Source organism: Petromyzon marinus, chromosome 30 (genome assembly GCF_048934315.1).
Source record: "Petromyzon marinus isolate PM22_M1 ecotype Great Lakes invasive population chromosome 30, UKy_Petmar_22M1.pri1.0, whole genome shotgun sequence".
NCBI lineage: Eukaryota > Metazoa > Chordata > Hyperoartia > Petromyzontiformes > Petromyzontidae > Petromyzon > Petromyzon marinus.
In genome coordinates, this window is record NC_133696.1 from 1,733,204 (window position 1) to 1,758,264 (window position 25,061).

General features: G+C 50.3%; 1 protein-coding gene across 1 annotated transcript in view; it reads right to left on the reverse strand.

The window, feature by feature from the left end:
* LOC116947433 (receptor-type tyrosine-protein phosphatase gamma-like) overlaps nt 1-25,061 on the reverse strand; it is a 188,386-nt gene that overhangs the window by 79,658 nt on the left and 83,667 nt on the right. The window contains 8 exon segments of the mRNA XM_032963163.2: nt 1,357-1,471; nt 1,696-1,883; nt 2,844-3,015; nt 3,797-3,954; nt 5,742-5,808; nt 7,023-7,118; nt 15,284-15,432; nt 15,696-15,875. Of these exon segments, the coding sequence (XP_032819054.2) occupies nt 1,357-1,471; nt 1,696-1,883; nt 2,844-3,015; nt 3,797-3,954; nt 5,742-5,808; nt 7,023-7,118; nt 15,284-15,432; nt 15,696-15,875 (1,125 nt within the window).

The window sequence follows — 25,061 nt, forward strand, 5'->3', positions numbered from 1 at the left end:
GCTGGACGTGTCCATGTCTGTTTTGTGGGGGTTATTTAGTTTTGGCCTGCCACTGGCATTTTCAAGAGAAAACACGCGTCATGCATGGAGAATGGATCACATGCAATGCAAATGATAACAGAAATGAAGAAGAAAGCCACCGTTAAAAAACATACGTGTGCAATGTGGTATAGTTCTCATTTGCTCATGAAAATTATAACCCTAAAATGAATTGTTCACGTGTGTTATTGTGGACTTAAATTCATTATTGAATTGCTTGGCAATGTGGGCGCACACACCTGTTGCTATGGTAAAAAAAAATGTTTACTATTTTTTTTTCTCTATCAGAAAATAGTTGTGATAAAGAAAGCCCACTGCATTTTGGGCCCCACATGGCTCAAAGTAGGCTGCTTCCTCCTATAACTACACAGCGCACGGCAACAGTGGCTCATGTGGCCGCACATTGCTGATGAGGCTCAATTGAGTAGAAACCATTCTACAGATAAAAGTGGGAAACGCCGATTGTGAGCAAGGCCAGTATGAAGCACGGATTAAAATGTATCTACAAATCGCTGAAATTAATTGTTTAAAACACATTGCACACCTTGCTTGCCAATAGCGCTGTCATCCAATGACAGCGGGCATTTGCACAGAACAGAATTCTGGGAAGGGAATGCAGGATCCAATCACGGGTAAGCGGCACACGTTGCAAGTTGCCGGAAAAAAATAACCTTTGACCTTACCTTAGTCTTATGCACGGACAAGTTTCGCACACTTGACCCCAATGTGCACCGTCAGTGTAACATTTAATTATTCCACATCTCCCCCCCCCCCCACTCAATATTATTCCAACCGTGCCGTCAGTGTCATGTCGTGAGAGGAACGATCCATTCGGAGCTCTCGCAGAGCAGTGAATCACCCCGTGTGAGAGAAACACTGTGCGGGAGGTGGCACCTCAGAACTTCTTCCGAGATCCCTTGCATCGACACCTTCGCCACACGTTCCCACATGCTCAGCAGTACAGTTGCGTGTCACCTACGTGTCGCTTAAACCGCCGTTTTTAATTCTCAGTGCTGCAATTTACACCAAATTACATTCGGCAGTTAGGGGGATGGGGGCTTGTGGGGGCGGGTGGGGTGGGGGGTTATGTAGGGAGGTAGGTTGATGGGTAGGTAGGTACATAGGCAGGCAGGTTGGCTGTTAGCAGGTATATAGGTTGACACACGGACGAAATACAGGTAGCTAAGCGGTAAGCGTATTGGCAGGAACCATGCGCAGACAGGTACGTACGAACCAATGACAGGGCAGCGGCATCCGGGCTCTACGGCGACTCGGAGCGGCAACCCCCCTCGTGTGGAAGCGCGGCGCACCCCTCACCTGTCATCTCCAGGCGCACGGGCGGGCTCAGGGGTCCAGCGTGGGTCCCCGCACACACGGCCTGCACCTCCACCCAGTACACGGAGCCCAACTGCAGCTCGCCGAGGATGGCGCCCTGACCAGACGCCGCGCAGACCGCCGCGTCGTCAGAAGAACGGTTTGACGGGCGACAAATCAAGGGCGGCTTTCTGGACGCGTGGATTTTCGCGCAGCGGTACGGCCGCTTGCAGGCTTGCACGTTCCGGGGTGGGGGGGATCCCGTCGGAGTTCACTCTTTGTGATGCGCGCTGAATAGCTGAGGATCGCTTATCGGTTTAATGGGGGGGGGCAGCCTCTCACCGTGTCCTGCTCCCCCTCGGTGAGGATCCGCTCCACGGGGGAGTCACCACCGGCACCCTCTTTGCGGCACGTGACGGCGTAGCGCTCGATGGTGGCAGCGTAGACGGCGGCGGGCCGCTCCCACGTCACCATGGCCGCCGTCTCGTTGTGACCGCGGGCCGTGACGTTGCGCGGCTCGCTGGCGCACACTGCGCACGGTGGGGCGGTGGGACATAGGGGATGAGGCGACACGGGCACGAGACGGGGATGAGAGGAGGACGCGTCAGGGACAGGGAAGGGGTGAGAGCAGAGATTGTGTATGCGTGTGGTGGGGGATGAAAAATAATTGGGATTTTGATTTTTTTAAGGAAAATTCTGATTTGTTTTTGTTAGATGGCGGGTCATGTACATGAAGGTGTATATTTCGGAATCTTTGGGCTCACAAAAGCGACGTCACTTGACAACACCATTTTGGCGGTAAAACATCTGGGAGATGCACCGTATCGGTGATGTCACCTCCCTTTTTGGAACAAATCCAAAATAAAAATATATTTTTTAATTGTCCAAAATATCCAATCACATCTGATTGACAGACTTAGTTACTTGGAAAACTCGGGAGCGTGTCCCGAGCAACGCGCGACGCTACCATCATCGTCGTCATCATCATCGCCGTTGTCATCATCAATGTCATAATCATCGTCGTCATCATCGTTATCATCGTCGTCATCATCATCCTCGTCATCATCGTCGTCATCACCATCATCGTCGTCATCATCATCGTCATCATCACCATTATCATCGTCGTCATCATCATCATCGTCGTCATCGTCATCATCATCGTCGTCATCATTATCATCGTCACTATCATTATCATCGTCGTCATCATCATCGCCGTCATCATCATCGCCGTCGTCATCATCATCGTCGTCATCACCATCATCGTCGTCATCATCATCGTCATCATCATCGTCATCATCATTATCATCGTCGTCATCATCATCATCGTCGTCATCGTCATCATCATCGTCGTCATCGTCATCATTATCGTCATCATCATTATCATCGACACTATCATTATCATCGTCGTCATCATCATCGCCGTCGTCATCATCGCCGTCGTCATCATCGTCGTCGTCGTTGCTTCGCTCCTCGGGAGCCGTGCACGGCACCTTGCGCGGGCGGTGGCTCGGTGGTGGGAGGCGTCGCAGGCCCCACGCGGTAGCGGACGAGGTCGGCGCCGGACGGCAGCGGCTGTGGCGGGCGGAAGTTGTCCTGCAGGTACTCGAGCAGCATGGCGTAGCCGGCGCGCACCATGATGAGCACGCCGTACAGCGCCTCCAGCTGCGCGGCACAAGGCGCGGCGGGGGAATTGACGTTGAGAGCCGTCCGGTCGCAGTCTACGGCGGGGCGTTGCTCGACTCGAGCCCCCACCGCGATGCGGTGGTGGCTCGCGGGATCGTCACCGCGTGGCACGGCCAGGGAACTTTGACGGCGCGGGTTGCTTCGTGTTCGTGTTGCACAAGGACACACTCAGCTAAACGAATACTCTAAATGCACGTCTCTAAATGTGGAAGGAAAAACCGGAGGACCTGGAGAAAAATCAATGCGACCACGGGGAGAACATGCAAGCTCCGAATATAGATCTCGCCACCGTGGCGCCTTGGTTTAGATGACCATCCAATGTTTCGCTCCACTTGCCGTGAGCTTAGAGCACGTGGAGGCGATTACGCTGAACATCGCAGAGAACAACACGTCGCAGCGCCACTATTGAGAACCGTCGAGTCGCGTTCTGTGAAAATGTTTCAACTACCGCGCCGGAGGATCGAACCGGCGACCTCCGGATTGAAAATCCAGAGCGCTAACCCTGACATTATGGCAGGACCCCTTAGCTGGACAGAAATACACATGTTCATTTGACTGGGACGACTGTCCATTGAACCAATCGGTCTTATTAACAAAAAAAGGTTTTCGAATCAGAATTTTGACATCCAAACAAAAGAGTGTGCGAATGCGAAGGAGACATTACTCGTGTGAACTTCCCACCACAACACAGTTGCTCCCGGAGTTACGAGAATGCGCGAGGCCCTAGTGGGGGGGGGGGGGGCATTTGATCTTTATTTACCTGGTGGGCGGAGATGTGCACCGTCCGGGGGAAGACGGTCCACTCCACCCCCTGGGCGCAGGGCGGTGTGGTCGTCGTGCCCGAGTAGCGGAAGAATTCGTCCGTGGACTCGGGAAGCAGATCCGCGGGACGGAACGCGCTCACCTTGTCGTGAAGGTCTGCGCCGTGGAGGGGGGCCGGGGGTGTGGGGGGCACCGCCACGGGCAGAATCGATCGGTCACGACGGAAACGGGCGCCCGGCCGATCCGCCGGCGTTACGCTCTGCGTGGAGAGCGAGCGGCGAGCGGTCTCAAGGCTAAAATCTCGCTTGGAGGTTGACGCAGTCCATCCGTCCTCCGCGGTTGATAAAGCGAGTACCATTTTGTGAGGAAATTCAAAAGTGGTTGTTCTGTGGATAAACTTACCCATGCCATAGGAATGTAGATTTTTCCGCCACTGGCTAGGGCCGGTTAATTGGAGACGTCGACTGGCTCACTCACCAACCTCCGCGCGAACATATAAATGTCGCTGACCAACTCTGAACCGTAACGAAATAATAATAATGAGACCGCTGAAATCACCATAAGTGGGTCCAATCTCGTTCACTCTGCAAAGCCAAACGGAGCTGAACCTGGCTAGTGCTTAGATGAGTGACCGCCAGAGCTTTCCAGGTGTTTTAAGTTTGGGCAGTTTACCAAGCGCTACCCCTCGTATGTATCGGTTTCCTCTGGGCACTCCAGTGTCCTCAAACATGCGTAACCCTCGTTAATGACAGCGGTCAACGTCCTAATGCAGGACCCTCCTACAATAAAGAAAGAATCTCCACTCTCCGTGCAGCTTTCATGGGTAAATTATTGGATTTATTATGTCGTTGTTATTATTACGATGAAGATATGAATCGGAAAATATAGAACAGTCCCTCAATTCCTGCGGCCAACAGAGCACCATGGGAACAACTCCAAAAGATGATGCAAACACAAGGTCTGTTTTGATTTAAAGCTTTCGTGACTGCAGGGATTCATATTCTTGGTTATTTCGGTAAAGTCACGTAGAAGGGAAATAATAAAATAATAAAATGTATAAACAATAAAATTCTCACGAAACGTCGTGAGAATTTTATATTTTGTATTATTTTATTGTTTCCCTTCTACGTGACTTTACCGAAAGAACCAAGAATATAGAAGGTCTGTTGTTGGCCTCCCTTACCCGACGCCAGATGTCGCCCCTCTACGCTTTGCCACGAGTCTCGCTGCGCCTGACATACACCAGTGGCAGCCGCGTGTCAGGCACGTGCCTCGAAACCACCGGGCAAGGAGTTTGTGGATCACGCAGCGTTGTGAACCTGCTAGGGCTGAGAGGCAGCTGCGAGGTGGCAGAATAGCGCAGGGCTCTGTGATACCCGTCTGTGCGAACCTTTGGGGTGAATTTCCCTCTCTGTACGTGTGTAGGTTTTTTTCAGGTGCGCTCCCTGAAAATGAGTTGGCTCCGTCACCATGATGGAGGAACCTTCCTGATAAAAATAACTCGCGTGTTGTGTTGAAAGATAAAGGAGCAGCCCTGCAATCGCTTGCTCAACTGCTCGCTTATCCTGCTGGCAGAATGGCCTTCACTGTAGTGAGCTCTAAAGCACCCCCGTCCTGCCCCCATCCACACCATATTTGTCCCAGTATTCTACCACGCAGGCCGGATGTCGGAGCAGGAGGTGGCAGCGCCCACACTTTACCCCACCACACGTGACCGACCTGCCGGTGGCATACCCATGAATACTGCTGGGTAGACAAAGGCGGCGTGGAAGGGGGGGGGGGGGAGAGATTTAACAAAACTCCCGCCGCTGTTTCAACTTCCGCGCCCGGGAGTTTGATCCGACGACCCATGGGCGGCAAGTCCAGCGCCCTGACCATTACGCCGTGACAATGGTCGCGGCTCTACGTGAACGCGCAGAATGGGGTGGCGTGCACGTGAATACCCGGCTGGCAAACTCTCTTCACGGCCTCGAGCAGGGGGATGTAAGCGCTGTTGTTGTCTTTTGCGATCTAAAAATTGAAGAGACAAAAACATGACGTCACCAAATGCAGCGATCGACTGGAATGACACAAATTTGCGAATTACATCCTACAAAGTCAAACGCTTTACCCGAGTACTCTACATTTGAATCTTAACCAAAAACAGTGTTTATTCTTTCGAAGTGCAATCGTTGGATTGAACCAATTACATCGAGAACGCTGACCGAGGGACGTAAAAAAGTACAGCCAAACAACAAAGAGCGTAAACATTAGATGAGTCTACGGTCCCTTTGCCCAATTAATTCCGATTGGATTTAGTTTCATATTTATTGAACGTGGCGAGCTCTCACCTTTATTACGAATAACGACTGCCACGTAAGAGGTGTGCGATTTATTTGAGGAATCAGAAACTTATTTATCATTCCTTCGTGATTTTGGGAATGATTATGCGTACGGTAAAACAAAATTCTCAAACTCCGTTACGCTAAATTATAAGAAAAGGGAGTGAAAACGAGCGGTGATTTTAAAAGAAAATTTATGCTGATGACAACATAGACCAAGCAGCCCTGTCTTGATCTATCGACTGCCATGGAGATTGCTGTTAACGAGCGCCTGCTAAGCGCGATATTTTGCCAAGAAGTTGTCAGGCGGGCCAAGCACACTCGGCCAACGTTGTATCTCCAATGCTGTACGCCAGAATGAGAATATTTATACTGGAGGAATCCGATAAGCTTTAAAGCTCTTTTTCACAAGTTGTCCAGTGCATGTACTGTACGTTTAACGTCTTTCGCACCGTACGTAGCCAGCTGTGCTAATTGGAGATTGCTGATGTTCACCATACGAGCTACGTACTCATTGTAGGTTCAGTTGACCCAGGGAAAGCTCAAAGTCACTAAGCTCGGGTTGCCAGGCTTCACGAATTTCTATCTGGCACAGCGTTCGTGCGCGTGTGAGGAGCGGTGGTGTAGCGGTTAGCGCTACGCTGCGCTACGAACCTGGAGACCCAAGTTCGATTCCCGCTCACGGCCGACACGAGTGACGACAATGTGAACCGGTCCTGGGCTTCCCCAAGGTGGACTCAGCCTCAAACGAGTACCTTGTGGGGTGTGTAAACATCGCCACTCGTGGCAGTTGGCCACCCACCCCCTCGTGTGTCGTGCTGGCCGTCACGGGTGCTCGCTGACAAGCTACGAGGGGGGATCGTTGTGTTTGTGTGCGAGGGCTGCCCCTGGGCCCCGTTGCACCTCGAAGAGGATGGACAGGGCTGCCATGTTCCCGCCCGCCTTCATCGCGGCGGCGAAGCTGCTGTGGTGTTCCTGGCTGTAGCCGTAAATCTGCACCTGCGACAGCGGAGCACAGAGGAGGCCATCGCGAAGGTCAATCGCCGGGGCAAGAGGGGAGACAGAGGCAAAGCCTCTCGACTCTTGAGCCCCGGAAACCCAGAAGTAACAAATAGGAAACAACTTTCACAAAGTATACGTTTCACTGTGTTGTCTTCGTAAGCGCATCCATTCGAATGTTTAATCGCTAAAACGTCAACTTCAGAGATAAAATCATCCTGCAACCATATATACAATTCCCTTATGGGTAGACTGACCATTACCAGGGGAATTTGGAATTCCCACCGCCGGCTCTGGGCCATCGATGAAGAAGGCCGCTGTTGAATGTTCATTTGATAATTAAGGAACTCTATCTGACCTATGATTGATATTATCTGTACACTGACATGCACTGGTTCATTTCGTATCAACATCACTCGCTTTCACGACCTCTCAGTTGTGTACCTGGAGATAAAGCACATATAGCTTAGCTCTTATATGTAATCGAATGGATGGGCGTATGATGTCAACACAGAACTAATGACTTTAAATCACATCAACAAAGATGTTTTTTAAGGCTTCTAACAGACTATAATCATAGGCTCATGCATTATTTAATTCTGGGCAAAGGGCAATGACAAGCGCTTATTTTCTGATGCAGTGTGACCACCACAGGATAAGTAATTACAACCCCACAATCAGATAACAATCAAGGCATTGTAAAGACACCGAGCTGCTATCACATTTCCAAGCAAACCGCGTGCGCTCTCGGTTATCACCCCCACCAATTCCTCGCATTCATCATCGTCAGCCGCGATCTGTCCACAACTGGAGGATAAAGGCCTCCTCGCCAGGCCATCGCCCTGACGCATTGTCTCGTGATGCAGCAATCCATCAAGCTCGGCGTGCACGCGAGTCGACTCAAATCTCCTCGCACCTTTGGCTGCCACTCCGGGCGTTAGTGTCGACCACGGCCAAGGCCGGCCTGCTCAAGCTTCTTCCTCTTGCAGGGCCTCGGCGCCTCTGTTTCGTCGGCCTTCAGTGATAGCTGACCACAGTTGCTACTGGTTGCCACCCCATGTCACTATTGTTATGTTAAATGTAGATAATATATTTCTTATATTGTCCCCCCCCCCTCAAAAATGTAACCCAATTCGTACTGCCGGTGTCATGTCACGCGACAAAGAATTTGTTTGGATCTCTCTCACACAGAGCAATGCAACCTCCCCCTCCATGTTAAAGGAGCGCCCACGGAAGTGGATATCACAGAGCTGCCTCTGAGATCGTTTCAAGTGACCTCTGGTATTCAAAGTAGGGGAAGGCACTTTTCCACCCATCCAACGAAACAGAGAGTAATGTTCGTCGCACGACATTCAAACCGATAATTGTAATCAACACGGTTGAATAAACGCCAAATGAAGTGCAGTCCTAAATTGAATGTGATGGTTTATGTGCATTCGTTGGTAATCGGGCTGATGACCCAGACCTTGGGGTCAATTTTAACTACAAAAACAGCAGCATTGTTGAGTGGAATTATAATTACATTGTGGTTGCAATTCAATACACGTGACCCAGTTACAATTGTAATCGACTCCAGGTCTGTATGTACGACAGACAACTGCCTTGACTTGCATCCGGGATCTCTGTATAAACGCACACGACTGTTTGAGTTTGGGCCACTGATCAAATCAGGCATACGCGGCATCTCTCCTAAAGAAAATTTAAAAAACCTTGGAGGCCTTTGAGCTGCTTCTAATCTTGCAATGTCCACACCGGCACCAAGTTCAGCATCAGGATCAGAATATTTGTTTATAGTGGAGGAATCCGATGAGCTATAAAGCTCTTTTTCACAGACGTCCACTGGGGGCAGGTCAGAACGTTACAACAACAAACAGTACATAAACACAATAGGAGTGCAGAGTATAAGCAAGGTAAACAAATAGATTTAAAAATATATACAAATAAAACTAAACAATTTTTATCTTACCGGGTAAAGCCCACTGAGCTATTAGCTTTTGTTTTATGAGCGACCTGGCCACAAACGATAGCGCAAAGAAGTGGTTTATAATCACGTCGAAATGTATCGCGGCAAAATAATAAAAAAAAACGCACGTCGATTCTAAATGAGGGAAACGCCGGAGGACCCGGAGGGAAAAAAATCCACGCGACCACGGGGAGAGAGAGAGAGCGGGAGACGCAAACTCCAAATATACAGCAGCAGTAGCAGCAGGCGTCACGTGGGTGAAAGTGAAACATTCTGCGCTTGGCGTCGATGGCGCGAGGCGTGGACGCTTAAGACGATCCTCGCCCCATTGAAGGGAGCGCCACAACCGCACGTCTATCGCCTATTGCGCGCCCCTCAATAAATCATGAGGCCAGTAGCAAAAGGCCCGGCGAGAGGGACGCGCGCAGCGCCGTCATTGTGCGCGAGTCAAAAGCCTCGCCATGCATTATTGATCTCGCTCGCTAACAATGCCAGTGGGGGGGGGGGGGGGGGGGGGACTCGTCGCTGTTGTTACTCAAGCAGCAAGTGGCAAGCGAGGGACACGGAGAAGGGGCTCCCCTCGTCTCGTGGGGAGACCGAGCCTCCTGCCCAACTCTTAATCCGCGAACAACCCCACCGGACGAAGCCACAGTGCCCTGCCATGGTGGCTTGCACGGGCCCTGATACAATGGAATTAAATGAGGTCCTCCACCACCACAGTGCATTTTCCTCCCCTATTTTGTAGCCTGGAGCCTGGGCGCTCTCGGGACTAAGGGTCGTGGTGTAGTTACACAGCCTTGCAATGTCGAGAGCAACACCACTGATGTACGTCTGCACAGGTATAATTACATCTCTATGTAAGTGCAGGTATGGGTCTCTCTGTGAGTCTCTGAATCTCTATCAATACATCTGTGGGCGAGTGGCATAGTGTGGTTAACATGGGCCCTGGTGCAATGAATTAAATAATGCCCCACCACCACCATCCCCCTCAGACAATCCCGCCCCCCCTCCCCTCTTCGTAGTCTGGCCCGCGTGGGCCCTTCCATCCCGTGGGGCCTGGGGCAGTTGCACCGCCTGCACCCTCCGCAGCTACGCGACTGGAGCGAGATCGGGCGTTGGTGCGAATGGAGCGGCCAGCCAGTTGCACGTGAGCCGTCCGTGGTGGCCACGCGGGTTTAGTGAATGCACTGAGAAGGCCTAGTGGCAGATAATTTGGCGTGGGCACAGTTTCGCAATTGTTAATATATTTTCTTTTGGAATGTTTGGCTTTTGTGAAACCACGACGATGATGAAATGCTTCCATGTACTTGGCAGCTATCCACCACCCCCAGGGCCCGGTGGCCAAAACTCTTAATCAACAAAAGACGGGAGAGCTAAGAACATGTAATTTTTTGTTCTTTCCCGAAAACAAAGAGCGCTATCATCTACACTTGCAAAATTATTAAACTCACTTACTAATTTGACTTCTACCATCCGTAAGATAAATAATTACATTAACTGTTAACCAGCTTTAGCAAGCACTGCACACACACCTCTGACCAAATCATCGTGAATGATTTTAAAAGCTAAGCAAAATTTGAGCCTGGACAGTACTCAGATGGGAAATTGCCTTAGGTAAGACGAGGAATTTTAGGCTAGGACCGTCGGGTGAGCAGGTGATGGCAGGAGAGTATTCGATTCTTGAATCTACTCGTGTGGAGTTTTGAGCGTTACACCTTCATATGCAGGTTTTTCTCCAGGTTCTTCGGTTTCCTCCCATAAGCTAATCACTCCCGAAGAGGAGTGGCCAAGCATCCCAATGCAAGACCCTTCTTAATAGGAGTCTTGAGACTCGGTGAGTTTTTTGTATAGGCATCAAAGTAGAACTCGCCTATCTGCTGAAGTACTACTCAGGACTCTTATTATCCATGGTACCAAAATACTCCTTAGAATATCCCTCCATTTATCTGAGCAACCACAATTATTAAATCCCCCCCACAATGCATTGCAGATCAACCACCTCTAAACATTATTTCGTGGATAAGAGGAATTAAGGGGCAGAATCATCATTGTCCACATTTATTCGTGACAACGTTAAACCACTGGCGAGATGAAATCCTATTGTCCACAAAATTGTTCGAAGACGCGAGGAATTGAAGCAGAAATTCATCCCGTTATACACATTTTTGAACTCACCCCCCAACCCCCTCGAGTATAATTGGGAGTATCACACGCGGAGAGGATAGAGACGGCGAAGCTCGTCTCCCACGTCATTGCGGAACTGAGGATGTGTTTTGTGTTGTTGTTGTCGTTACCAACCTCCGGGATGTCAAAGGATTAAACGTTCATCGTGCAACCAGACAGATCCACGTTCACTACTCGGCCACGCAGTGGCGTGTCGGCAGATTCGGGAATACTGCGGTGAATAAAGTGCGTCACTCATAATCGTTTTTTTTGGGGTTAGATCACGTAAATATAAATGTGTCTTTAAACCCGCCACCACTTGACAGAGCCAATTAGTAAGGTTTGTCACGTAAACAGAACGTGCCAATTCGTTACTCGTACAGCACACCGGTGTGTTGGAGAGCAAATCCACAACATTTACAATCCAAGTACGGCGTTTTGCCAGCAATGTGTCACTGCTTAATTGAAATCAATCATTTGCTTACACTGCCCAGTTTTTGTACAGCCTTCCCACTCATCTCGTGGGTTCCTTGCATGGAGCTTGCAGCCAATGTTCTATGTTCTTTACAAGGGCGTGATTTAAAACGGACTTTGTGTTTCGTTCCATTTATTTAGAGGTCTCAAAGGTTTTTCATTATAGTAATAATAACAAAGTCAATGCTTCTAATCAGGAAAGCGTTACTTAGTGCCATGCCTCTCTTTTCCAGGACCACACTGCTCGGCTAATTACTTTTTAAAAGGATTGTTGTGCTTAATGAAGGTCATTCAAAAGGCTACACGGATGGATTCACTTCCCACTTGCTCTCACTGCTATGTCTTTGCAACCTGGCTGTTCAGCGGATTTGAGAAGTTTCACAAACCTTTACATAATCCACCAACTCTCGCCTAACACGTCCTGGGTCATAGCTACTGCGCCACAGTGCCCCATGTGCTACGTTTTGCCATAGGAATGTGGAATTTCCACCAGCGGCAAATGGCCAGCAATGCAGATGAGTTTCTGCTCATGCTTATTTGAGCATGCTTTAAATGGACTTTCACTCTGTAATCGCAACTATGAAATAATTTGCAAATGTTTAAGTTACAAATGCTGTTAAAGTGATATATACATATATTATTGGTTCTTTTGGTAAAGTCACCACGTAGAAGGGAAACAATAAAATAATACCAATATAAAACAATAACATTCTCATGACGTTTCGACTGCAACACAAGCAATCATCATCAGGTGTGAAAACCACAGCAAGAAAATTTGAAAAAAGTGGCGGCTTTTTTAACGTTAGCACCACGGAGAGCGATTTTGCAATTATATACTGTGATATATACTGTTTAGTGATAAATTAGTGTGTGCTATTCCAATATACGGAACATTCACCAATATGTTCATCCGAGGCAGAATAATATCGCTTCCTTTTTCAAATCAATAGGCTCTCACTGAGAGACAACATACATACAACGTGTGTTGTATGTATGTTGAACTTTTTTCGCACCGTACATAGCCAACTGTGCTAATCGGAGGTCAGGGGAATAACAAAAGAACATAAAACATCGCTCCACACGACGTTTTCTCGCAGCCACCGTAACGCAGGCAGTTTATCGATTCCTCCAGAGCGCTTGGTAAATGTCCGGCCATTCCCCGATGCAGGATCTTTGAATTGCGTCCGACCTACGACTCAAACAGCCCCGCCATGGACCCCGTCGCCAGATCTCAGGAGCGAAGGCAGTCGGCAAGCCTGGGGGGAGAGCCCCAGGATGGGCGACCACCGCCGGCTTCGTTCGTGGGCAGCAGAAGACAGACAGCGCGAATGTTTCCCCCTTCACGCCGTGCCTCTCCTCGGTGTGACTGCAGATCGGAGGCCGCACATTGAGTTCGCTATCGGGGTTGGGCGGCGGAGCGGACGGGCTCCCTGTTGATGGGAGCACGCGAGCTGCGGATGCACAAGCGGACTCGTTGTGCTTTGTGCACGCAGCAGCCATGCTTGTGCTGGTTCTGTTCAACTTTCTCTCTCTCTCCCAAGTCCTCTGCCCCAAGGGCAGACCCATGGCTCTAGGCTCCCTCCCATCATATCCAAGCCGACTGGCCCCCTCTCTTCATGCTGCCGCACCACGCTCCATGCTAGGGCCATTGTCGTCATCCGTGCCGCTGGGTTGGCGAGTGTTCCAACCTTCTCCACAATCTTGTGCCCTGCCACGTCTCCTCCACCACTCCCCACCGAGCGCTCACCGCGACCTTTCACCTCCTTCCTGAATATTTCACTCCATGGTTTTATTCGAGGGTTCCCGCGGTCTTTTCCCTTCGCGCTTACATTGAATAGACGATACAGACAGTCCTCGACTTGCGAACACCCGCACTTAACGAACCGGCTTCCATGAAATATATTTTCAACATTTTTTTAACATTGACTTAAAACGCGAACTCGCATTTGCAAACTAAAACCGCGGAGCTATTTTATTCAGAGGAGCTATCCTCTGCGAGATGTAGTGAGTCGGCCTCGCGCTGCGAGTGTGTGTGTGCGCGTGAAAGTAAAAAAAATCTATCTATGTTACGTTCTTTTACGTTTTATTTACAGTAAGTTTTACAGTATTACATGAAAATGTACAACAACACTGGCCGTACGGGCATTTAAACGCAGTGCATTTTTGTGTTCCGACTTACGAACCAGTTCAACTTAAGAACGGGTCTCTGGAATGAATTAGGTTTATAACCCGAGGACTGCCCGTGTTGTCAATTCTTCCCATCCATACCCTACCATTTCAACCTTACCAATGATATTTTTTCTAGAAATCCCTCCGTTGTCAACTCCCCCATTTTTTATGAGTTCACTGTAAAAGTTGCTCCCCTCTCCATCAAGTTTCGCTCTGATCGCGCATTCAGGGGCGGTGACGCGGCACGGCGACCGCTGCTCGACGCAGAGGTTCGTGGTTCAAATCCAGCGGCCGCCCTGGTTATTACTGTCGGCGCGTTAACAGAAAAAATACCTACGCATCATTTGCTTCACGGAGGGCGTTAAAAGATCCCGGGTGACACCGCTCGCAAGAGTGGGCCACCGTGTGTGTGTGTGCCGGATTGTTGCACATTCGAAAATTGCACCCACAAGTGACTCAATTTGGACTCTACGCACATAGCAATCATTGGCCCCCTACTGCAAAAACCTGGCAGGACTCTCGTGAAAACAAGGCATTGAGACTGAGTGAGGCTTGCCCGGGTAAGCAAGCTTAATAATAAAAATAATAAAAATGTATGAATCAGAACAGAAGATTCTTAATCCGGCAAGCACACAAGCAAAGGGCCATTATTGTACCATACAGTGATTGGTGTCTCGCTTGGTGGAGGAGAGTCATTTACCAACGTGGCATTTGAGCCCCGAAATTTCGCGTACAATCGGCAAGTGTTGTGCATCTACAATTCATGAACATATTGCAGAATTTACGCAGTGACATTTCGACTCGCGCACAATGCATGCACATTGAGTAGACATATGGTGTTCCACTGTACGAATTTCACTTCTATATTCATCAGGGTTTCTCCATATAGAGGTCTTGTCTATTAATTAAAGGATCTATTTTTTTTATCAGGTCATTAAGCACCATCTGGAACTTAAATAATAGATTAACTCCAAAGGTGTCACAATATATATTTATTTCAAAATCGCATTATTTTTGCATAAATTACTTTTACCAGTACAACTGATATAGAGATGATTTAAAGCACTTCGTGCCGTGTCGGGCATCTGTTTGTTTGGACCATGATTTCACCAAGCTGGTCAGTGCAGGAGTCCAGCACCGGTTCAGATACCACTCGCCAATGAGGTCACCTGGTTTGCATTTGGCAGTGTCTTAATCACTGCACCACCGTTCCCCCCATCAGTGCAATATCGCTGAGTAATTAGTCAGTGCCTGGGACCACATGAAAGTGAACTCCGGCAGCCGGTCGACCTCGGTGCAGTTGCACCGCCTGCACACCTGACAGCTACACTGCCGTCCGTGTCCGCCACGCACGCCCCCCTCCCCCTCCCTCGCACCACCCCCTTCTCCTCCTTACTTCGAGGGGGAAGGAGCGTCCCGAGAGGCGGTGCTCGGAGCCCTCCGTGCCGTTGGAGTGGCCCCAGTGGAAGGTGAGCCACGCCATGCGGTAGCGGCCCTGCAGTCCGCCTCCCCGCAGGTGGTAATCTCCCGACAGGTGCACGATCACTGCGACGCGCACAACAACCCACGGCGCCATCAGCCACTGCCACACAGCGACATCAACCACTGCCGCTCAGCTAAATCAGCCACTGCCCCTGTAGATGAATCGCTGCCTGTCTAGATCATCCAATAAAACTATTCGATCACTTTGACGACATCAGCTTGGCAAACGGTGTTAAAAGGCGGGTTTTCAAGTCTTTTTTTTGTTCCGTGACACACTCCTCATTGACACACTCGGTGCCAGACAGCGACGCAGTGTCACCACTCACCCGTCTTGCCGTCGTGTTTGATGGTGGTGGTTGTCGAGGGGACGTCCCAGCCTTCGAACTCCAGGCCGTCGGCAGGAGACAGGACCTCCGCTTGCACCTCGCTCGCAATGTCGATGGGGGACTGCCGCTCACCTCTGCAGCCCTCGTACAATTCTGGCCAGTAACCTGGGCCTGTGGTACCTACGCACAGAACGAGACAAAGATCCCCCTTAGATCCTAAACAGACTGTTGGGGCAAGTGTTGCTAGCGAGCACCTATGAAGGATGGCAACGGCGCAAGAGGGGGTGGGTGGCCAACACGTCACGCCCGGCCGCCTTTGTCTCCCCAGTGGCGATGTTTACACACCACACCAGGTACTCATTTGAGGCCGAGTCGACCTACGGGAGGCCCATGACCAGTTCATATAATCTTCATCGGTGTTGGCCATGAGCGGGAATCAAACTCGGGTCGCCGGGTTCGTCGCGCAGCTCGCTAACCATCGCACACAAACACGAATCCCTCTTTTTCCACTGCACAACCGATTAGTGCCGAGGCTGAGCTTGTGGCAAGGCCATGCCAAGCTAGCCCGGCGCGGGTCGGGAGCTACCAGGTTGATTTCCCATTGGAGAACCAGAGCCGTGCTGCTGACGTCACGCGTAATAAACGTTTCGAGTCGCAAGAGGCTGAGTCCACGCAGTGCACCGACCGATGTCACATGCAAGGAATCAGTCAGGACGCCGTTGATCTCGTGCATGACCTTGTATTGAACCCTACCCGGGTATCTCAGATCGTAACACCATGCCACCCATACCCCCACGCGCTCGCATAACCGATGAGATCTCTCTATCAGCCTGGTAAGGCTGCCGAAACAAGTGGCTCTTAGTGAACGTAAATGATTACATTGGACACGACACGTGATGAGGACAGCACCATGCCTGGATTCCTTTCCCATTCCTCTTAGAGAAGAGGAGAAGGTGTAGTCACGCAATTGTTTACTCGTACCGCTGCTGGCGGAAGGGCCTCACTAATAACGAGCTCTCGTCACCCCTTCTAAATCACAGTTGGCCTCATCTTCCACGCTGCCCACATATATTGGAAGAGGTGGGTGTACGTCCGCTTCAGTCCGCGACTCTCTGCACTGCACCCACTCACACTGCTGGGCGGGCAGAGACAGCGGAGGGGATTTGAGAAACTTGCGCCGTTGTTTCTGCTGCTGCTGCGCTAGGAGATGGAATCAGACCGGCGGCCTCTGAATTGCAAGTCCAGCGCGCTGATCATTACTGCACGGAAACAGCCCTGCTTAACTGGTGTCAATATCAATGAAACGAGGAGTTTCATTTTGAGGAATAAACCAAAGCGTTCTATCGTATCGCGCGGTAAAATGTTGTTTCTCAAAATTTCACCTTTTTTTGGGGGGTGGGGGGGGGGTCACTGAGCCAAACACAAAACGTCGTCTTCATGTGTCACTGAGCTTTTGAAATTTGAACTCAGAGTATGTTTACGAGCATTACACGCGCATATACAAACACGTAATATAGATACGCTATACATTTGTCTTTGCTTCTCATTTTCCAGGCCGCAACTATTTTTATTCCGATTTTAATATGTGCACGAACACGGTGAGTCACCGGGCGACACGCACGCTGTCAAATTAAACACCGCAAAGTGGCGAGACAGAGCCGTGGCAAGGCCCGTTTTAATCACTCGGCCCAAAAATACACGCATTTAATCAATCATTGTACAAAGCGTTGATCTTGTGTTAAATCATATTCAGTGCGTATGCTTTCGCGACCAATATCTTCCATAATAAAGGTTGTTTGGGTGAGATCGCCTTAATGTATAAATGTTTCGTTAAACTAATGAAGCTAGTTGTAATTATTGGCAAAACGTCGTACTCAGATTGTAAATGTCTGTGGCTTTGTCCTCCAACACACTGGTGTGCTGTACTTGTAACGAATTGGCACGTTCTGTTTACGTGACAAACCTTACAATTTGGCTGTGTCAGGTGGTGGCGGGTTTAACGACACATTTATATTTACGTGATCTAACCCAAAAAAACCCCTCTATTATGGATATTCAGTGCGGTTTAAATTCCATGCTCTTGAAAGTGTGTTCAGTCGATTTGGACCAGGCGGCAATTGTAAATGTTACAACTGCATTGGCACGTAATAAACGGCATCGTCGTCAGCATGTCCGAGACGGCGAACGTTTACCTCCACGTGCACACTCACACCTCCCACACTCCAGTTTACAGAAAAAAAATCTTCTCATGATGGTCGCTGTGAAACGCGCCTGGCAAATGGCGTTGCGGTCTTAGTACGACGTCCAGTGGGAATGGGCCACGGAAATTTGTTGCAAGAAGCGAATGAATAAGGCAGCGAAGTTGGGCTCAGGATAAAAATGAGCAAACGCAAAGGCCACACGCAAGGAGGTCCCCTGAACAATTTGAGATGTCTCTCCGAGGGATACAACTTGGAACACACCAGACCACTGCTTGTTGCGTTTAGTGTTTGTTGTCCTTCCCCCGCACCTCCGATGAGCACGGTTGGCTACGTACGGTGCGAAAGAAGGCCAACATACGTACATGCAATACGTGTGTCCAGGACAATTATTTAAGTCCAACTGGTGTCACAATTATGAATTAATGAGGTGGATGAGAATGGTTCAGAGTGCTTTTTGAAAGTTGAATTTGATAATGAAAAGCAATTAAAAAAAAATCACCTGGATAATCCCTTTAAGTGGAACATCCCATTTGCAAGTTGTATCCAAGGAAAGACGCACTGAGAGTCGCATGATTTGGATTATATTGAGACACAGAGAGAGAGGAGCACAAGGATTACGCAACATTCATCGCACCAAAAATATTTTGACTGATAAGAAAAAGCAGTCCTGGGAAAAACACAACGCGAGAAGAGGTGATGGCCAGTGGCTGAGATGAACGATGGAGGGTCCAGCCAAAGGAGGGAACGCGTCCGACAGGACACCTTCCACGGAGATGGAGCAACCAGATCAGCTCGTGTGCAGGTGATAGGTGTAATGTGACGTTGGAAGACCGTGAAAGATAGTAGCGGCTTTGGAGGGGGGGGGGGGGTTAATGCAGCAGTGGATTGATGGAGGGCTTTACAACTTTACATTTCATATATGGCCCATCATGCCACGCGTCACGTGGCCCCAGGTAAGTACGCTCACTGCTGTGCCCACACTTCCACGGCACGGACCCGGGACCTGCGAGATGCTGCTAGGCATCTCCCAGAGGAGAACTGGACGGGGCAAGCACTACTGCCCAGTGGTTGTGGAAACGCAGCCTACGCCGACCCCAGGTCCTACAGTCTCAAGTGGCTCTCACCTGGAATAAAAAAAGACAGCTGAAGTTAATTGATTGCCATGCAACCTAAGCGGACTGTTGTGTCACCACAAGCCCTGACTGCCAGTATCATGAGAGGCATACGACGAGAGGTAATTTATGGTCCTGGCTCAAGGCCCACGTAGAGCCGATATAGAGTAACCGGGTGTCTCCACGCGGTAACTCCGCTGATGTTTATCAGTTCCATCAGAGCTCATAAAACCGGGGTGACGCGTCTCCGATCTGGGCAATTTGGCCCGAGATTACAAGAGCACTGCTGGACTTATTTTCATTGTAACGCGCCAGGCCTTTTGAACAGGGGGGCGGCCGGGTTCAGATTGCCATGTAAATTGATACGGTATTTGTGAATCTCTTTCACGGGCTGTCGCACAGTGAGCAGCTGGTGTGCCTGCCGCTTGAGGACAAGCTCCCCCCCCCCCACCACCACCACCACTACTAGTTTTCGCTCTGTACAGATTCCAATAAGCGCAGGGAAGCGGTAATGATATTAAGCGCCGCACCCAGGTGTAACCAGCACCACGCGAGCTCTCGTGCGAATTAAACTTCCCCCCCCTCCACTCCTCGCCGTCTGGTGCAGGGCTGGCACGTGCGCGTCGCCGGCAGCCGCCCTCGCACCGTAAAATGCAACAGGTGCCGTCGATTGTGTCGCCGTGAACCGGTTGTGGAACGCAAGAGGGCAGGGTAAAGTGTCGTTCGCGCAGAGCGAGCTGGGGGTCACGAAACGTGGCCGAAGCAGTGAAATAAAGCGGGAGCCGATGAAGAAGAGAGACATCGGAGATTAAAAGGTGACCGCGTGATAGGAGGCCATGCGAGGGATGGAAGCGGGGATATAGGGAGGCACGTGAAGAGCGAGTTGGAGTGCTTTCAGGAAAATAATGACTGCGCCTGATAATGAGAGCAACAAAACAATGTTGCATGAAATAAGCAAGGTTTCAATGCCATGTTTTTATGACGTGGAGCAGAAACTTAGCATGCTGACCGGCAGAATGGAACAAAAATATGAAAAGGGTGCAAAGAAGCGCGGAGAGTTGCGTGCCTGGAATGATAATGAGAGACAGGAATAAGAACACATGGATTCGAGAACATGTGCAAATTAAAGAGCTTATGGACTGTTGAGAAAAGTGGGCTTGCTATCCAGAGGTTGCCGGTTCGATCCCCCGGCACGGCAATTGAAACAACGGCAAATGTATTAACCCCCCCCCCCCGCCTATCCCGCCTCTATTCACTCGGTAATATAGATGGGTACACCACAGTTAGTCTGTGGTGGGGTAAAGTGTGGGTACTTCCACCTCTTCCCCGACTTCCGGCCTGCGTGGAAGAGACGGCCACATTACCCTCTGGAGACGCCTCCAGTGGAGGCCCTCCCACCAGCAGTGACGTGAGCACAGCAATTGCAGGCCTGCGCATTTATTTATACCGTACAACAATCGCATTGCACTAAAACAAATTTAAAGCGCGAATCCGAATCTTGCTGTCTTTTTTCTCATGAAAATTTCATCACCCGTAAATCCTAAAAAAATAAAATAAAATCCTCTGAAGCGCCAGAGTGTTCTTGGCAAAAAAATAAATTAATAAAAATGTAATGCAGCCACATATTTAATCGTAAACATAATTGCATTTAAATGTCAGCACAGGCAATAAACTGATCCCGTAGCACTAATAACGCATTCCGTACATATTAAGCATAGGTTGCAGAATTTTTATTATCAGACTCGGAATAATATGTTGCTAATCCTTAAAGTGGCTTGTGTTTTTTTTATGCGCCGCCGTGCGTAGCAAAGTGGCACAATGGTGACCACTCGTGCCTCGCGGCCAGAAGGACCCAGGTTCTTTCCCAACTTGGGTGCCTTTCTGTATGTAGTTTGTGTATTCTCCCCCTGTTGTGCATGGGGTTTGTCGCTGGGTCCTCTGGTACTCATCCCATAGCAATAAAACAAAGCATAAAATCTAAGTGGTATTGGCCAAACATTCCAATGGTGAAACATTACCGGCAAATCACTCAATTAGGATCACAAACAGTAGCAGCAGCATCGCCCCCCCCACCACCCACTGCTAAAACTTGGCAAGACCCTCCTGAAAAAAGCGACTCGTGTGCTATGAAAAAGCGGCAATGCCCGAAGTGTCACCAATAATTTTTTTTTTATTTCGTGGCAGAGTTGCTGACGAGTGTGCTGAGCTTGTGTGTTACCCACGCGCCACTGTCAAGGCAGCAGCAGTAGCAGCATCGTCGAACGAGATGAGTTCGACTGAATCAAGGCGCTTGCATCTTGAATGGATCATATCCGTCGATGAAGAATAGTGGACACGGCTTTGACACCGCAAGGCATCGACTTCTTTACAAAACCTTGCAAACTGTTCCCGATATGATGTCACCACCACTGACCGTTATAAATTAAAACGAGACTCGATGTGACTACGATTTTAAAAGTATGAAAATTTTAATAAAATTATATTAATTGAAATACGGTGATTTGTAAATTGGAATGGAGTCGTAGAACCGTTGTTAGTGCACTGTGCTATGAACCCAGTCACCTGAGTTCCATGAAAAAGAGCTTTATAGCTCATCGGATTCTACAAGTATAGATAAATATTCTGATTCTGATTAAAATACCAGCAGTGGCGAACAACCCACCCGCAGTATCGTTCAGACAAACATTAGCTGTACGGCCTGTATAGACTGTTGGGGCAATTGCTTCGAGCGAGTACCAATTAAGGTTCGCATTGGCACCACGCTCAGCCGCTTTCATCCCCCATTGTTCATGATTCCCCTGCGCAAATTGTGTTTGTGGTTGACAGGTGTGAGTCCACACCTGTCAATCATAAATTGTGTTTGTGATTGACAGGTGTGGACTCACACGCAGGTGCACGCGCGCTGCAAATGCACATCACAGTTACAGCTGTACACGAAAGCTATTTCGCAGTGTGCCCATATTGCATTTCACATAGTGCACATTTAAATATTACAATGTATACTACCGCACTACTTTTGCACCTCACTCAGCCACACAAAGCGATAAAAGACCCCGTACAGGCAACTGGACGACCGCAGAAAGCGCTGTTAGCGAGCAGCATCTATAGAGGCCAGCACGGTACACGAGGGGGTGAGTGGCCAGCACCACGCCTGGCCGTCTTTGTCTCCCTATTGACGATGTTTACACACCACACCAGGTGCTCAATTGAGGCCGAGTCGACCTACGGGAGGCCCAGGACCGATTCAGATAATGATATAAGAGACACAAGAAGCTGAGTCCTCGCAGTGTACCGACCGATGTCACACGCAAGGAACCAGTCAGGACGCCGTCGATCTCGAGCACGACCTTGTATTGAACCCTACCCGTTTATCTCAGATCGTAACACCACGCCACCCATATCATAATCGTCACTGGTGTCGGCCGTGGGTGCGGGAATCCAACTCGGGTCCCCAGGACCTGGACACTGCTGGTCCCCTATCCGCGAACTCACGCGCGCACACACGCGCGCTCTCCACTTCAGCGGCGCCGCAGAGCGATCTGAAGGCAGCAAACTCAAAGCGATTGGGTGCTCAGCGGAGCGTGGCGGCCTCTGGGAGGTGCACGCATTTCAAACGCAATTATAAGCAGCACCCCCCACCGCCCCCTTCTCACCGAGCATCGCGCCATCGTCTAAATGTCTCTCGTCAGGTGGCCCGTGGCCAGCGGTGGACAGAAGCTGCTTGCTGCAGCTGCGCGCAGGTCCAGCACCAACAGAGACCCCTCCGTGTTTGCCTACACGGGCCGGTGGGACCAGTTTTGTTCGCGAGCACCTATTAAGAGCGGAACAATGAACGAGGGGAAGTTGTGGCGAGCACCGCTCCCAGCCACCTTTGTCTCCCTCCCACTACCGACGTACGCACACTGCAACAGGTACGCATTGGAGGCTACGTCGACCTAAAGGAGTTCCAAGACTGATTCATATATTCGCCCACTGATATCACAGCCGTGGCGGGGATTCGAACTCGCCGCGTGGGGTAAAGCGCAGCGCGCAAAGTGCCACCACGCGGGGTGAGCTCAGAGACGCGGGACGCCGCGGAGCCACGTGCGCGCTCACGAGCTCTGTGACGATGCGGGAATGCGACGAGCGACGCCTCGCGCCTTGGTGCCCACAATACAGCGCGCCCGTGCAATGGCGAACACACGCACACACACGCACACACACACGCGCGCGCACAGACGCGCGCACACACACGCACGCACGCACACACGCGCGCACACACACGCACACACACACGCACGCACACACGCGCGCACAGACGCGCGCACACACGCACGCACACGCGCACGCACACACGCGCACGCACACGCGCGCGCACACACGCACGCACACACAACCAGCCAGCGATTTGCCACCGAGTGGATGAGATGTCACCGTGGCACTTGTGCCAAGCTAGGTGCACGTGGAGGCCATGTGGCGACGGCTCACTATAAAACGTTCGATATGCAAACCCATAGTAAACAAAACGCCGAGTGTAAACAACAACAAGCGATGGCAATGGTGCACAAACACAAATTAAACGTAGCACATTCATCATTAAATTTGCCTTGCAACAGAAAACCTACACGACAGGCTGACGTTGTGGGCAAAGGCTCGGGATGCATCTGTTATGGTTTTACAGATGCACGCACACAGCACACGCACACACACGGGCATGCAAATTGCACACAAACACACACATATTGCACTGGGCAATACCAAACACATAGACGAACAAAGACACACCCCATGTATCTGTATCAACCGCTGGGGCAAGTCCTGTTGGGGAGCAGCTATTGAGGTTGGCATTGCACAATGAGTACGCAGAGAGGCCAGAAGCCTACACTCTCAGCCAGCTCGGTCTCACGCCTGAATTCAACACCGTAAGGCACTGGCCAGGTTCCCGATACCTAATGCCACTGAAGGCATGTGCCACGGATGTCATGTGCCACTGATGGCATGTGCCACTGATGTCATGTGTCACGGATGTCATGTGTCACTGATGTCATGTGCCACGGATGTCATGTGCCGCTGATGCCATGTGTCACGGATGTCATGTGCCACTGATGCCATGTGACACTGATGCCATGTGCCACTGATGGCATGTGCCACTGATGTCATGTGCCGCTGATGCCATGTGACACTGATGTCATGTGACACTGATGCCATGTGACACTGATGCCATGTGTCACGGATGTCATGTGCCACTGATGCCATGTGACACTGATGACATGTGTCACGGATGTCATGTGCCACTGATGACATGTGTCACGGATGTCATGTGCCACTGATGGCATGTGACACTGATGGCATGTGCCACTGATGCCATGTGTCACGGATGTCATGTGCCACTGATGCCATGTGTCACGGATGTCATGTGCCACTGATGGCATGTGCCACTGATGCCATGTGTCACGGCAAGTAATGGAACTTGTGTCAACGGGACGGCGGCAGAGAATGCAAACCACGAGACCGCCACTGCCCCATGAAATGCCGTCCAGGGACAGGTGTAGCGCGTGCAAAGGTGAAGGACAATGGCTGTTGGAGCACGTGCTGTTAGACGGCAGCTATTGAGGGCTAGCAGCGTGTACAGCCGCCTCCGTCTCCGCAGTGCTGCTGTGTGCACGCCGCACGATGTGCTCGTTTATGGCCGAGTGGATCAAGGGGAGTCAACATACGGGTACGGATATCACTCGCCAACAATGCCAGCTGTGGGCCAGGAATCAAACTCAGATCGCCGAGGTTCATATATATTGAACAGTGCATCAAACCTCTTGCATTACAGCTCACCCACACGCACGCACGGGCACACGTGCAAACCCACCGACGCACGCATGCCAATGTGACCGGCCTAGGCACGAATGCGTAGGCCGGTCACATTCGGGGAATTGACGGGGAACGGTTCAGATGAGATTGACTTGCCCTGGGAGGAGATGGAGGTGTGCTCGACTGATGCGGTCACAGGCGAATGTTTAGAGGGCACGAATTTCAGATGAAATAAATAAATAACGATTGCACACGGCAGTACTACGACG